Consider the following 14,230-nt stretch of genomic DNA (forward strand, 5'->3'; position numbering starts at 1 on the left):
TTTTACAACCTGGGATTGTGTCATTTCAATAAAAGGCTGCGAGCGAAGGCCGGGGTCGGAGTCGTCTGAAGTCGAGTGCAGAATTGCAGCCCTGAGATTCTGACCAGGCTTCCCCTGCGCCGCAAGTTAAAACCGATTGAGCTGTGATGTCTTGCTTTGCTCTCAGGTGATAAGTCTCTGAACCAGCATGGCCTGCAAGCACAGACCCAACAGCTGCCTCTTCCACCTTGCCGCCCTGGACAACTGCCCATGTCGCCCATATCAAAAACTGCTACTGCTTAACCGTCACGTGGTTAACTGAATTGTTTGTAACCACTGTTGTCAATAAAAGAGTGAGGTCGATGCAGAGGTGTTGGAGTTGCTTGGACAGGCGAGTGGCAGCACTGCACTCTGCCACTGCACTCCCCTTGCAGGTAAAACGTACTGTGGTGTCTGTGTCGTTTCAGTAACAGTTTCTGTTTACCATCACGCTCATCTGCCCTCGTTGACCACCAATTACCCTCAGAGGTGATATAAGCTGGAGGAGAGCAGTGTGGGTGTGGGAGAGGCTTCTGGTGGATTTCCACTGTGCTGGTCAGTGTGTGCTTCTGGTCTAGGTGTGGAAAAGGCCTGCTGTCTGTCTGTCTGTGTGAGTGAGTGAGTGAGTGAGTGTGAGAGTAACTGAACTGAGCAGTGGTTTTCCTTAAGTGTCGGCAGCCTCCATTACTTGGTTTGGCCTGCCTGGTTATTGCTAATAGCAGCGTTGCTGTCTTTTTCTGTTGAATCCTTATAGTTGTCTTCTTAGTTGAAGCGGCCACCATTTCCTTGGGATGGCCTGTTTGATTTATCGTTAAAGCAGCGTTGCTGCCTCTTTTTGTTGTTACTGTTTATATGATTGTAGGATGCACAATAATGATCATTTAATTATTATGGACATTTAAATCAGAATCTATTGAACCATTACTATGGGCAGAAATCTGTGCCATCAGAAACTGAATTTCTGCTAGGGGCCAGGACTCTCCTCTTCGGGTTTTTGGGGGATGTTGCTAACTCCGGTTCCGATAACAGGCACCACACCTGCAGTAGATGTGCACAGTGTGAGGTCTCGTAGAAATCTATCAAATACGGCGCATTTCTCAGCTTTTAAAAAAACGCTATGCGTCGCCAGGTGTTTCATCAGATTTGAGGTGTTACCTCCTTTGCACAGTATCACAGTATCAGCTTAAAGCACTTGTTGCAGGCTGCTGAGTTTGCATCTTTTGCTGTGAAGTACAGCCAGACTTTTGACCACTTCGCCTTGGGCATTTTTAATCTGTAGCTCTGCTCTAAAAGAACGTAGGTACCTGGCCCCGCCTACTATCCTCGGAAACGTAAAATGATTGGCTAGAATCTAAAGTGTATCACATCTCAGGAAAACAAAAGCACCGAAATGTGCGCTGCTTTTCGGTCTGGTTACTACCGTTTATGTCAGAACCGGTGCCATGATGGCACCGGATACCGGTACCCATCCCTAGTTATACCTTTATGCAAAAAATACCCATGAACCCAAAATATTTCATAGTTCAGCAATACTGAACAATCTAATAAACTTAAACATACACCATCCTCCCTATTCTGGTATTTTAAAGAGTAACTAGCAGAAATATTAAACAACCTGACTAATAGGGTGTCAACTCTATTGACGTAATCAACTTTAATTTAATGTACATGGAAAAAAAATGCACAGAAATCAATTATTTTTCTACAATAATTAAATGGATTCAGCATCTTGCTTCATCAGAATTGCAGACTGCACAGATGGTACCTTCACAAAGGAAAAGAATACTATAGCTTACCAGGGTAACTAGGATATATATTAGACTTAATATTTACCTTATACAATAATGGACTTCTGTACATTTTACATCACATGAAAACTTTGGTTGTAAGATTCAGATAATTATTCATTAAAAGCTAGACATGAGAATAAGAAATAAAAGTATTTCTTTGTGGCCCCTTTTTCCTGTTAATGCCCTACCTGGCCCCCTGGCAAAACTTTGCTAGACCCGCCCCTGCACAGCTAGAAAAAGATCCTGGTGTAGAAAGTAATATTAAATAAATTCTAACAACAGCCTATAGAGCTTAAATCTGCTTATGATTATCTGCTGGTTTCCTCTCTCTGGCGCAAAGTGGTCGACAGGACTCGCGAAAGAAAAGCCGATCAGCTGATCATTGATCAGTTTCATGATGAAAGAAGCAACAGGAGAGAGAGGGAGAGAGAGAGGCAGTCGCTCCATATATCGGTTGTTAAGCTTAACATGGGAATGCTTTACAAACATTCAGAGATGGACTTACACACTTGCTTTATGTCTCTGGGATAGCTCTCTCTGAGATGAAATCCTGGTTTGGAAGTATGTAGCATCTCGCACACCACAGCCGCTCTATCACGGGACGCGTACTGCTCCTACGTGCTAAGGTCATGAGCTGGGTAACGCCATGTCGCAAGTTTTGTGAGGTGCTTTTGTGATACTTAATGGATCGGACATCTTGTTTTCTCTTCTATATCCGATCCAGTAATTTCGGTCAGGATACCGATATTGTATATTAGAGGTCATAGTTTTTCTCTGGTATGCATAGCTGTTTTTCCAGTAAACAAGTAAGTCATCCCAGGTTGCATCGTTTAGGTTCCAAGGTAGTGCTTACCAGTGGGGGAGAATCAATCAGGCAGATTTCGTTGCGGTCTGGACATGCGCAAAAAATGTATTCTGTAATAAAGGAAACCAGGAGATGTAGGTTTATAGCTTTATAGAAGAAGAAAACTACTTTTTTAACCAGGAGGTTTAGCTCTCACATTGTTGCTCAAAAATCCAGCAAAACATACAGAGACAGTCTGAGGTCATGTAAACTGTAGGTGGCATGTAAGTGGAGTCAGGTGTGTTAGTGGATGTTGTGTAGCCACACCTGTGCCTGGGAAACGATAAGAATTATTAACCAACACACAGACAAGAAACAGAGAAAATGGTCCAGGATCAGAAGACAGGCTGAGATGGTGCAGAGGAGGGAGAGTGGAAATATTCAACACAGGAGGATGAAGATGGTGTTGCCAGGAAGGAGAGAAAGAAGAAGAACTCAGACATGATTGATGGATGTAGTAGAGGAGGACATCCGGAGGCTTGGTGTGACAGATGAGGATGCAAAATTATTTGAAAACAAAACATTAAATCTCAAACGAGTCGCAGTTTTTTCTGTGTGTGAGAGACTCATTATTTACAGCTGCTGCTTTGGTGTTAGGTCTCATTCAAATATGCATGTAATACATATAGTTTTATCAATAAATGCAGTTTTGATAAGATTTTGCCTGATGATGAATGTAACAATGTCTTCTAAATCCCACATCTTCATCTGACAGCTGTGTATATTGTTCTATATTATTTGTAAACAATTACCCTTGAAAAATATCACAATCATGCCTCAAAGGTAGCAAAAGTACAGACATTCCTAACTTATGTAGAAGAGCAGATACTTTTGTTATCTGGTAAAAGTACTAATTCAGCATCTTTACTGATGTAAAAGTGTGAAGTACAGGATTTGAAACGTACTGTTCTTTTATGTCTTTGTATGTGATAAGCCCCACTGATGGATACACCATAGGAAGTTAAAAAAAAAAAAAAAAAACCCTCAAGTATAGGTACCTTAGAATTGTACAAAAACAAAGTAATTGGCTAGATGGTTGCAATTTTTATTTTTGTGAATTTGCCTTTTCAGTGATTCGTCTAACAGCCCAGTTTCCACAATAAAAACTTTCATTTTTCTCAGGAGGACTTTCCACACTTCCTCCCCACTCCAGAGAATACCACTTTGTGAACCAGCTGATGAACTGGACTGAAGCTCAGAGTTACTGCAGAGAACACTTCACTGACTTGGTCACCATCTACAACAGCAACATCAACCAACTGCTTGTGACAATGGCACAAAATATTGATAACTGGGCTTGGACAGAAACGTTTCGTCACTCATCCAAGTGACTTCTTCAGTCTCAGCTGACTGCAGGTTTCCCCAAACCTTATAAACAGTACATTTGCATAATGACTGAAACCAGCCCACTGAAGGAACAATGGGCTATGAGGTCAGTTCCTTAAACTTAATTATACAAATTCTCATGACCATTGATCAACAACCACTGACTAAAACCCACTGATCAAAGAACACTGATCAATGGCCATGAGTACCATTCACAGAGAGTTGGGGAATGGCTGCAATCACAGCATTGTAAGATGGCGAAAGAAATCCTTGCTAAAGGGTTGAATTTTGCTCTCACACCGAGACAAATCCCGCTAGTGGAGCTGATCACAGCCACAGAAACAGCAATTCGTAACAACAATATTGCAATAACACGTTTGTAGTAATGGTTGTAGTTTGACAGAAAATCGTTTAATCAGAGGTCCATACACAGTTTTGTAGGTCTCCTTGAAGTTTTCTTCATAGGCTTTAGCCTCTTATTTTATGTCTTCCAATACTTTAGACACTGTCCTTGTATGCACGTGAATCCAGAGGCTTTTTCTGCAAACAGTTTATTGGGATCCATAATTCTGTTTCATTCTGACAGCAACCTCTGCTTACTTAAACACATGGTAAAGAAGAAAATGAAAAATCTCAAGTGAAAAATTGCTTTGGGAGGTCAGGATGGATACCAAAACACTGTTTATGTCCTGTTTCTGCTTAGACTGTTTCAGACACATAAGAACCATAAATGGGACAATTAGAGTCCTAATCCATACCTTATTTAAATTGGGATTGCCAATTTTAAAGGATTGGACTTCTAATACAGACTTGATGTCCTCGTATTAGACACTATTTCAATTGGATTTTTCTCTGCTCATCAAATGTTGAATTTTTAAGAAAGAATCCATTGCTTTCCTTCTGGATTATTTTCTTTAACATGAAACACTGAGATAAACACATCTTCAGGCCCGTCTCCTCGCCAACCTCTTTCCTCCCAAAGATATGAAAAGCATTAGCTCAATTAGACAAGTATAACTGATGTTATTTCATTATTATTCTTTTTTTTTTTTTTTTTTTTTTTAACCTGTCCCGTTTGGTTCTTTTGCCATCAGAATTATTGTCTAAAGGCGAAGAAAGATGCCCAACGGATTTACTTTACAAATGGACCATCCCAGCCTTGCCGTAATGGTCCATTTGATTCACCTTTATTGTTTATTTTATTTTCACTTGCTGAATACGGGACAGACTTGACTGGTGGAAAGAAAAGGGAGAAAGAAAGAGGAAAGAAAAACAGCTGAGAAGAGGGACGGGGGAGAAGGGCAAAAACCAAAAACCAACAGAATAAGCAGACAAAAAATACATATATCGATCACCTGGATCACCTGTTAAGAAAAAAAAGAAAGCAAGCAGAAGAAAACGAGAGTAATAAACAACATCACAATGATATATGGGAATATGACAGTAAATACTAAATATTAAACATTATTGTGCAGCACGTAAGATCGACAGCGCACAGTGTGCTTTGAGGTAGGAGCCAAAAAGCGTGTAGTTTGTGTGTGTGATCACCCGTGTGTACACCTGTGAGCATGAACGCGCTTGTTTTTAAAAGGTTCCTTCATGAGAACCATAAATGGGACAATTAGAGTCCTAATCCATACCTTATTTAAATTGGGATTGCCAATTTTAAAGGATTGGACTTCTAATACAGACTTGATGTCCTCGTATTAGACACTATTTCAATTGGATTTTTCTCTGCTCATCAAATGTTAAATTTTTCAGAAAGAATCCATTGCTTTCCTTCTGGATTATTTTCTTTAACATGAAACACTGAGATAAACACATCTTCAGGCCCGTCTCCTCGCCAACCTCTTTCCTCCCAAAGATATGAAAAGCATTAGCTCAATTAGACAAGTATAACTGATGTTATTTCATTATTATTCTGTGATTGTTATTATCATTTGATTCTGCTTTAGCTTTGCACCTGCTAAATTTCTTTAACCTCCTAGGACCTGGCGTCCACATATGTGGACATCACATTTTGGGCTATTTAGACCAAAATACTCAATTTTGCTCTACAACTGCCTGATATCCACTTACGAGGACATTATACTGCTACTGTTCTATCGAAATTTTAAACGAATATCCTCGTATGTGGCTCTCATTTGTATTAGAAACAAAAATTAGGTAAAGAAAAATATCTGGTAATTCTTTGTTTTTACATTCATTGGGCCCCAATATGCCCAAATATCAAAGAGAAATTAAAAATCCATGCCGTGGAAGAGCTCGGGTCTTAGGAGGTTAATAAATATCCTTCAACTAAAGTCTACATTAAATTATGACCACAACAAAAATAGCAGAGTGCACCACTGGATTATTTAGAGGAAACTCATCACCTGTGCTCATATTTGATATGTCTAGTAGGAAACAGTGAGCAGAGAGATTAGACAAACTTGACAGACTCACAGACACATTGATAGTTTTAGTATTTTAATGCTTACAGTAAGAAAACTGCAGAATCATTACAGTTGAAGGCTGTTTAAAGGGGAAAAAGTCAAATCTGAACTGATGGTTCCTCATTTGTCAGCTGAAAATGTGTCTGACTGTGACATTAGCTCACTGGACTGCCTCTTCTGCTCCCTGAGAACCTCCCTCTTCAGCCATCCGTTCTTCAGCAGCACCAACACAGAGGTTAAAGTCCACCAGGCCCCTATTCTCCCATCTGCCCTGCACCTGCCCCCTGTTTTCCTAGAGAGACATGACAGCACAGAGGTCCATCTTTAGCAACAACAACAACAATAACAATAATAATAATAATAATGAAATGTATTTATAAAGCTCCTTTCAAGACACCCAAGAACACTTTACAATAGGAGAAAACACATAGTAGAACAATGACAAAACGAAGAACAATCAAACAAAGCACAAGACAAAATTAACAAACTGTGGGTTCACACTGAATATGCAGATTTGAATAGATGGGTTTTGAGATGAGGTTTAAACTGGGGGAGAGAACCAATGTTTTTTATATCTGGGGTTAGAGAGTTCCACAGCCTGGGAGCAGAGCAGCTGAAAGCTCTGCTTCACATGGTGGTGAGGGGGAAAGAAGGCACAGCAATATAGAAGAAGAGGATAGAAGTGAGCAGGCAGAAAAGGTAGTGCTTAATAGATCAGAAAGGTAAGGAGGTGCAAGATAATGAATGGCCTTGAAGGTGAGCAGAAGAAGATTGTATATTATCTGGAATTTCACAGGGAGCCAGTGAAGTTCCTGAAGAACAGGGATGATGTGCAATGACTTGCAATAATGGTTTTCTCTATGAGTTTATCAGACTCAGGAATTTTGGTCTACTGTTCTTTACAGAATTGGTTGTGTCATGGACCCGGCTCTGGAGGACTCGGGGGTCCATGAGCAGTTTTGACTGTTGTGACCGGTTTTGACTGTTGTTGTTGTTGTTATTATTATTGTTATTATTTGGGGATGTGTGTTTTTCTGCACTATGCTGTGTTATTCTGTGTTCCACTCATTATATGTATAGGCAGGGTGTGGGTGTGTACATGTGTGTCTGCGGGTGTGGCTGGAGGATGGAGAACAGCCACATGCAGGCCTGATGGGTGTGGCCCTGCAGGAGGACTGGCCACACCTGAAGTTCCTGCCACACACCTGTTGGTGATCAGGGCTCGTCGGGGGAGCTACTTAGGAGAGTGTGTGTGTGTGTGTGTGTGTGTGTGTGTGTGTGTGTGTGTGTGTGTGTGTGTGTGTGTGTGTGTGTGTGTGTGTGTGTGTGTGTGTGTGTGTGTGTGTGTGTGTGTGTGTGTGTGTGTGTGTGTGTGTGTGTGTGTGTGTGTGTTCGTGTTCGTGTTCGTGTATGCCCACCGGGGTTAGTGTTGACAGCTGCTTCTATGGTTTTCCTGCAGGAGGAGGAGTGGTCCAGAAAGGCAGCACGCACGGGGTGTGCGGAAACACAACAGCGGGGAACACGAGCACGAGCACAGACGTCGGAGGGGAGCACACACACGGGATTCAAGGGAGCAACGGGGAGTTATTGTGTTTACAGCTTCTCACTGTAAATAAAGAGCACTGTTTGCATCGCAGAGTCTGCGTTTGGGGTCCTCATTCCCCATATCCCCACGGTCTGCCTGCCAGACCGTGACAGGTTGAGTGTATTGAGGTTTGTGGGTTTCTTTAAGCCATCACAATACTTCAGTCAACTTGAGGTCTGGACTTAAAGGACATCATGGACCACAGTGATTCTTATTTCTTACTTAGAAGTACATGTAAAAGTAAAAGTACTCAATTACAATAAGGGTGTGAAATGTGCATCTGTCCGATTTAATCAGATTCAATAGAATTTTATTCATGCAGCAGTAAATCAACAAACTCTAACACATTCAGTGAGTTTTAATGACACTTGGAGAAGCAGAATACAGCAGGTTACTCAGTCTGAACAAAAGATGGAAATCCGGAAAAGGAAACTCACCCTAAGAGGAAAACAGAGATATGAGGAGAGCAGCAGGTGGTGAACAGACACTGGAAGCTAACTAATGAAACAGCTGGCCTTTAAAGTACACAAGGAGCTAATCAGAGAAGAAAACACTGAGGAGGGAAGGCCATCACTAAGGCAGGAGAGGATAAAGGTGGAGCTCATAGAATAATAACTATCTGTAGTGCTGGGAGCTAAATCAGTCCCAGTAATGTGAAGTGTATTTAAAGGCTCTGTATGAACCGAGCTCCTTACAGTTCAAATCACAGGATGAAAAATGTAATGTTAATCAGCCACAGCTAATTCTCTTCCACAGGACAAACATCATGGCTATCAAAGAAACATCAGTGATTTCTAACACCAATAAATCCTAACTAGCTAAAAAGAAAAAGATCAGAAATCAGCTGATTGTATCACACGCATCACAATTAGCTGACTTCAGTTCACACTAAAACACATTCAGACAACACAGAGCTTCAGAAGAAAAACAGTATTCATTTGATCTGTGACAAAAATATGAAGGAGAAACTAAAGAGTGACAATAAAATCCAGCTAAGATGCAAAAACAAAAGCTGTTATCAAAAAGCACATTTGCTGGACTCAAGTCTGTCTGCTCCACCCACCTCTAGCTATACAGTTGATGAAGTCACAGATTGGCTTACCTGAACAGGTGAGCTCCAGGACTGGAGGAGACCTCCATGATGAACTGACAATGATTGTGTGTTTTAAACACCCCATCGCAGAAAAATAAGTAAGTCCACAGTAAGGTCTGGGAGCCCACAGAGGTCTGTTTGAAGAATTTCTCTGTTTTACAGAAACATCTGAGCCACAGTTCAGATGTTCGCAAAAAGCAGCTGCTTCCTTCAGGGTTAAGCGCAATGTATGCACTGGTCTCCACTCTCCCAGTTTCACTTCCAGTATACCTGCACAGCGACTGGCTCCTCCCACTAACCTGATAGGCTCTGAACAGAAAGCAGAGAGTCATCAGTAAAAAATGAAGTGTGTTTGAAGCAAATCGAAGCTGCAGCAGCTCTTCTACCTGAGCAGGTGAGTCCAACAGCTTTGCCTGGTGAGCAGCTGCTTCTAGTAGAGTTTGAGCTCCTACAGTCCAGGAGAGTAGACTCATGGCCTTCACACTGGAACTCTTTGCTCCACACTGGAGCCCCCATGTCTCCATAGAGCGCCCCCTGGAGGGATGAGGGAGGCCCGCAGCCAATCTCCCTACAGACCACCTCTGCATCCTGCTGGTCAAAATCAGCTTCACACACGGAGGTCCAGCTCTGCTTGGACTGGTTAGACTGGTTGTAGTTGACCTCCAGTCTGCCTGAACACAGACTGGTCCCATTCAGCAGCCTCACAGAGTCTGAAGAGATCAGAGAAGATCCAACAGACAGAGATCAGAGACAGCAGACACGAGAAGAAGATGTCAGCAAACAACTTCACTGATTCAAACTTTCAAAGTGTGAAAATCATAGTTCATCTAGTAAATCCAAACCAAACATGCACAAAGACAACAAAAAAAACAGCTTTAGAAGTTACAAAATATACAACTGAACTGTGACAAATGTGCACAAATATGAAAGAGAACCTAAAGACTGCAGAAAAAATCCAGCTAAGAGATACCATCAAACAGGTCTTTTACTTGACTCAAGTCTTTGGGTGCTTTTCATGACGCCAACTCAGTTCACATCTATTTATACAGTCAAATCACAACAACAGTAACCTCGAGTTGCTTTGTATTGTGAAGCAAAGATCCCACAATAATACAAAGCAAACACAGAAAACCCAACAATCATATGACCCCCAATGAGCAAGCACCTTGGCGACAGTGGGATTCCAAAAATTTGTAATCAAATTACTCTACATATTATGTTTCACATTTATCACAGATGTGATGTTTATGGAATAATATGTATGTTACAACAGATGCACGAGCAAAAAAATCAAGCAAATATTTTCATTTCACGTAGGAATCAAATTCCTATTCTAAATCTTATACTTGCTAAAAATGCTGAAAATATCCTCCCGATGGCACTGTGAATGTAAACAGTTGGTTCTTCTTTCCCTCACCCAACCAGGAAATCAGAAACCAAAAAAACATCCAACTTATTTTGAGTGTTTTTGATTAAACTAAGGTAGGTAGGTATACTTTTTTGACATTTATTATTTTCCATCAAATCAAACCACCGGGCCTGATTTGTTCATCCATTGCTGTTAATGAATCGCATTAAGTGTTAGCAGAGAAGGAGTTAATATTAGTAAATTTGGTAAAAATCAAGATTAAACATGTAGAAATCATAATTATCACTAATACCGCGGAAGCACTAGCTGGTAGTCGGGCCATACGCGTGTCCTTGTGCAGTTGAACATAATCCACAAAGTCCGCTTGTAGTTGAAAAACAAACAGGCAAACATTTATTTCCACTGTCTTGAAATACAGTAATCCGTTTGAATGTTCCTGTACACTGCAAACATGGTAAGAAAACTGTTTGACTCCACAGCTAGTTAAAGCCCCGTTACTCCACACTGCCCGTCGGGAACGCTCCCCCCGTGCCCAGTTACCCTGTATTAAAGGAACAGTACGTAAAAATTAAATAAGGAAAGAAAATACAATTTAACTGTAAATCTTACGCTAAACAAATTATAAAGTAAAAACTGAAATTCCCCATTATCTTATACTTAACCTTATCCAAAATGATTCAAATTATTAACAAATATATACTCTGTGCAATCTAAGTAAACTAAGAGATGATTAGACCTTTATCTTATAAAATCACAACTAATTATTTAAGTTTTTACTAAATGACAGTAGCTGGTAAATCAATATTACTAAGTTGCCAAAATTCTAATTTTATGTTCTACATTTTCAAACGGATGCAAAACAATTGTGTGGCTTAAGACCGCATGTTCCTGTGGCCGGTTCGTGAACGGTGGCTTCTGATACCATCCACTTTCAAGCATAGTGTGTTTGAGGTCATGGTCTCATATAAATTGACAAGGGCTGGCACTCTCTACCAGTATCTTTCCAACAAACCAGATAAGCGGGCCTATTCTGCCAAGCAAGTTCATCTGGCATCATCCACGGCTAGCTTATGTATCAAGGGGGATCCACATTCTTCAATGTCGTCCTCTGTAAATAGGAAGAGAAGCTATTTCCAGGAGCCAAAGTGATGAGAACACTATGCAAAACCATAAAAGAACTGCAGTTCTTCATAAGTTTCAGCTTTGTCCAGAACTTACACACTTTCAGGTGCATTGGTACTGTACAACCAAACCGCACTGGTGGAGCTCCCTTGATAGCAGACAAAGATCTTATAAAGACGGGCCATGGAGCTCATGATTATAGGTCTGGTGAAGGTCTTGACTGCAGTAAAATGGTTTGACAACAAATGTGTCTACCTTCTGAGCAATGCCTGTGGGATGATGCCTCTTTCAACTGTAAACGGTGAGGCAAAGAGACAACGCAAAGATCGCTGTTCCATGCCCATCACTCATCCCTGCAAATACTGAGTATATGGGAGGAATTGAGCTTTGTGACATGCCCTGACATCTGTAAGACAATGGCCAAGTTAAGGAGATGGCATATTTTGCTGTTTGGATACATCCTTGACTTGAACTCTTGGCTGGTCAACAAGAAGGAGTGTGCCCTAATGAACCAGAAACTGATGGCTCTCAAAAGATTCTGCCTGGCTGTGGCTCACAGTCTGAACCAAGTCAACAAGCCAGTATCTAGAGTTGGACAACCAAAATTCAGCTCTTCACCAAAGAAGGAGTGCTACACCCCAAGACCCTAGCAGCTCAAGCCACAAGCAGATGTATTTGATTTGCAACGTTTTTGTTGTTGACCCAAAGCCACAGCTGAATCAGTGGACAGGTTTCTGAGAGTTAACAGCTTGTGTGATAGGTGGCTCACGGGATGACAGCTTTAAGCACAGCTTAATAGTGGTCGTAGTAAGTAAGTCTCAGTTTCAACTGTGACGAGAAGACTGAGCAGCAGGTTTGACAGGATGAGTTGCAGCAAGAAAGCCACTGGCAGGACATCAAAATAAGGCAAAGAGGCACGCCTCGGGCCATAAAAGAGCTCTTCTGAAGACTAGAAGAAAGTATTATGGACTGATTAATCAAAACTGGAAATCTGAGGTTCATCATGCAGGTTCTTTGTATGCTGTTGAGTAGGCAAAAGGATGCTTCCACAATGTGTGGGATCAACTGTTAAACATGGAGGAGGAAGTGTGATGGTCTGGGGCTGTTTTGCTGGATCCTGAATCAGTGACTTCTACAGAGTGAGACGCACCCTGAACCAAAATGGCTACCACAGAATTCTGCAGCACCACCCAGTACCATCTTGTATGTGCCTGGTGGGTCAGGGGTTCATCCTACAGTAAGATAATGACCCAAAACATAAGTCCAAGCTATGCCATAACTACCTCAGGAAAAAAGAACGAGATGGTAAGCTTGAAAACATGGAGTGGTCAGCACAGTCTCCAGACTTAAACCCCATCAAGCTGGTTTGGCATGAACTGGACAGAAGAGGGAAACCAAAGCAACCTACAAGTGCCACACATTTCTGGGAACTATTGCAACAGATGTGGGAAGAACTTTCTGAAGAATATTTTATTTCTATTGTAGAAAGAATGCCATGGGCGTGTTTATCTGCCAAAAGGTGGCTGTCACGGCTACAGGGATGAGCCATGTGGAGAAAATAAGTGAGGATCCAAGTGCAGGCACTTGTGGAGGTGCGAAGGAAGTTTATTGCAAAATAAAGCACAAAGTGAAAAAAAAATGGCAAAACGGAACTAAAGCTAATCTTAACTGGGACAAACTAAACCACAGAACAGCAAACATGAACACAAACATGAACACAAACATGACGGAGGGTGAGCAGAGGCACTTGAGGGTGGACAGCAGGGAGAACACACAGCAGATACACAGACAGACCAGCAACCAGTACACGGGTAGACGTGACAATAAATACACACAGAAGAACACAGGAAGATTACACACAGGTGGGGAACACAGCTGGAAGTAATTGACAAGACGAGAGAGGGGAAGCAAAACTGAAAACACTCACATGAGACACGGGCCTTCACAATAAGACAGGAAACGGGAAACAATCACACCAAGACGCAGACTTGACACCTACAGTAAACACGAGGGCATAAGACACGAAACCTAAGAGCAAAACCCTAAACCAGAATAACTGAAACATAGAATCACAATATTCAAAAGACAATAACTAAAGAATCAGAACATAAACCATAATACCGGAAAATACCAAAATACAAGAAACTGAAATTGCTGAGTCAAAAATCACCCAGAACCGTGACAGTGGCGACTTTGATGAGTCAGAAGGTTAGAATACATTTTGTGAGGAGCATCATAACACCCCAGAAATCCACTCTCCTGTGTCCCCCAAGTACCGAAGGGGATTTTAAAATATATATTTTGTTTCCTGTCACAGCCAGCATGTTGTATAGGGTATTAATGTAGCTGAGAATTCAAGATTGAGGCTGTATAAGTTATGTGCTGAATCCTCTCTGTAGAAACAATGCAAAATTACATGCATACCCACACCACAACCGAGGCAGGTGGTGTGCTGACAACCCACAATAAATGCAGAAAATCAACAGCTTGCACACCCATCTTTTGAGACATATATATAAATATAAATGAAACTGCAGTACTCGGTTTTTGTGATGACTAGTCATCTGATAAAAACAACAGTTGATGTCACATGTGCTCTGGTGAAAAAGGTCAGTTGTTTTCAACTTTTGAAAGTGCTCTGCTCAGCC

At 41.4% G+C, this 14,230-nt stretch overlaps 2 protein-coding genes across 4 annotated transcripts in view; one reads left to right on the top strand and one right to left on the bottom strand.

Moving 5' to 3' along the window:
- The window catches only part of LOC116320990 (nuclear factor 7, brain-like), a 1,074,516-nt gene that overhangs the window by 708,837 nt on the left and 351,449 nt on the right, over positions 1-14,230 (top strand). The window lies entirely within an intron of this gene.
- On the bottom strand, positions 6,431-9,876 carry LOC116335273 (scavenger receptor cysteine-rich type 1 protein M130-like). 2 transcript variants are annotated; one of them, XM_031758920.2, is made up of 3 exons: positions 9,478-9,876; positions 9,101-9,400; positions 6,431-6,705 (listed from the first exon to the last, which is right to left on the bottom strand). In XM_031758920.2, the coding sequence occupies exons 1-3, from the start codon at positions 9,605-9,607 to the stop codon at positions 6,668-6,670; spliced, it is 468 nt and encodes a 155-aa protein (XP_031614780.1). In that variant the 5' UTR covers positions 9,608-9,876; the 3' UTR covers positions 6,431-6,667. The 2 variants fall into 2 exon arrangements, with proteins under 2 accessions (XP_031614780.1, XP_039464782.1); XM_039608848.1 differs by lacking the exon at positions 6,431-6,705 and adding an exon at positions 8,287-8,436.

The sequence above is a fragment of the Oreochromis aureus genome, linkage group 3 (assembly GCF_013358895.1).
Source record: "Oreochromis aureus strain Israel breed Guangdong linkage group 3, ZZ_aureus, whole genome shotgun sequence".
Classification (NCBI taxonomy): Eukaryota; Metazoa; Chordata; class Actinopteri; order Cichliformes; family Cichlidae; genus Oreochromis; species Oreochromis aureus.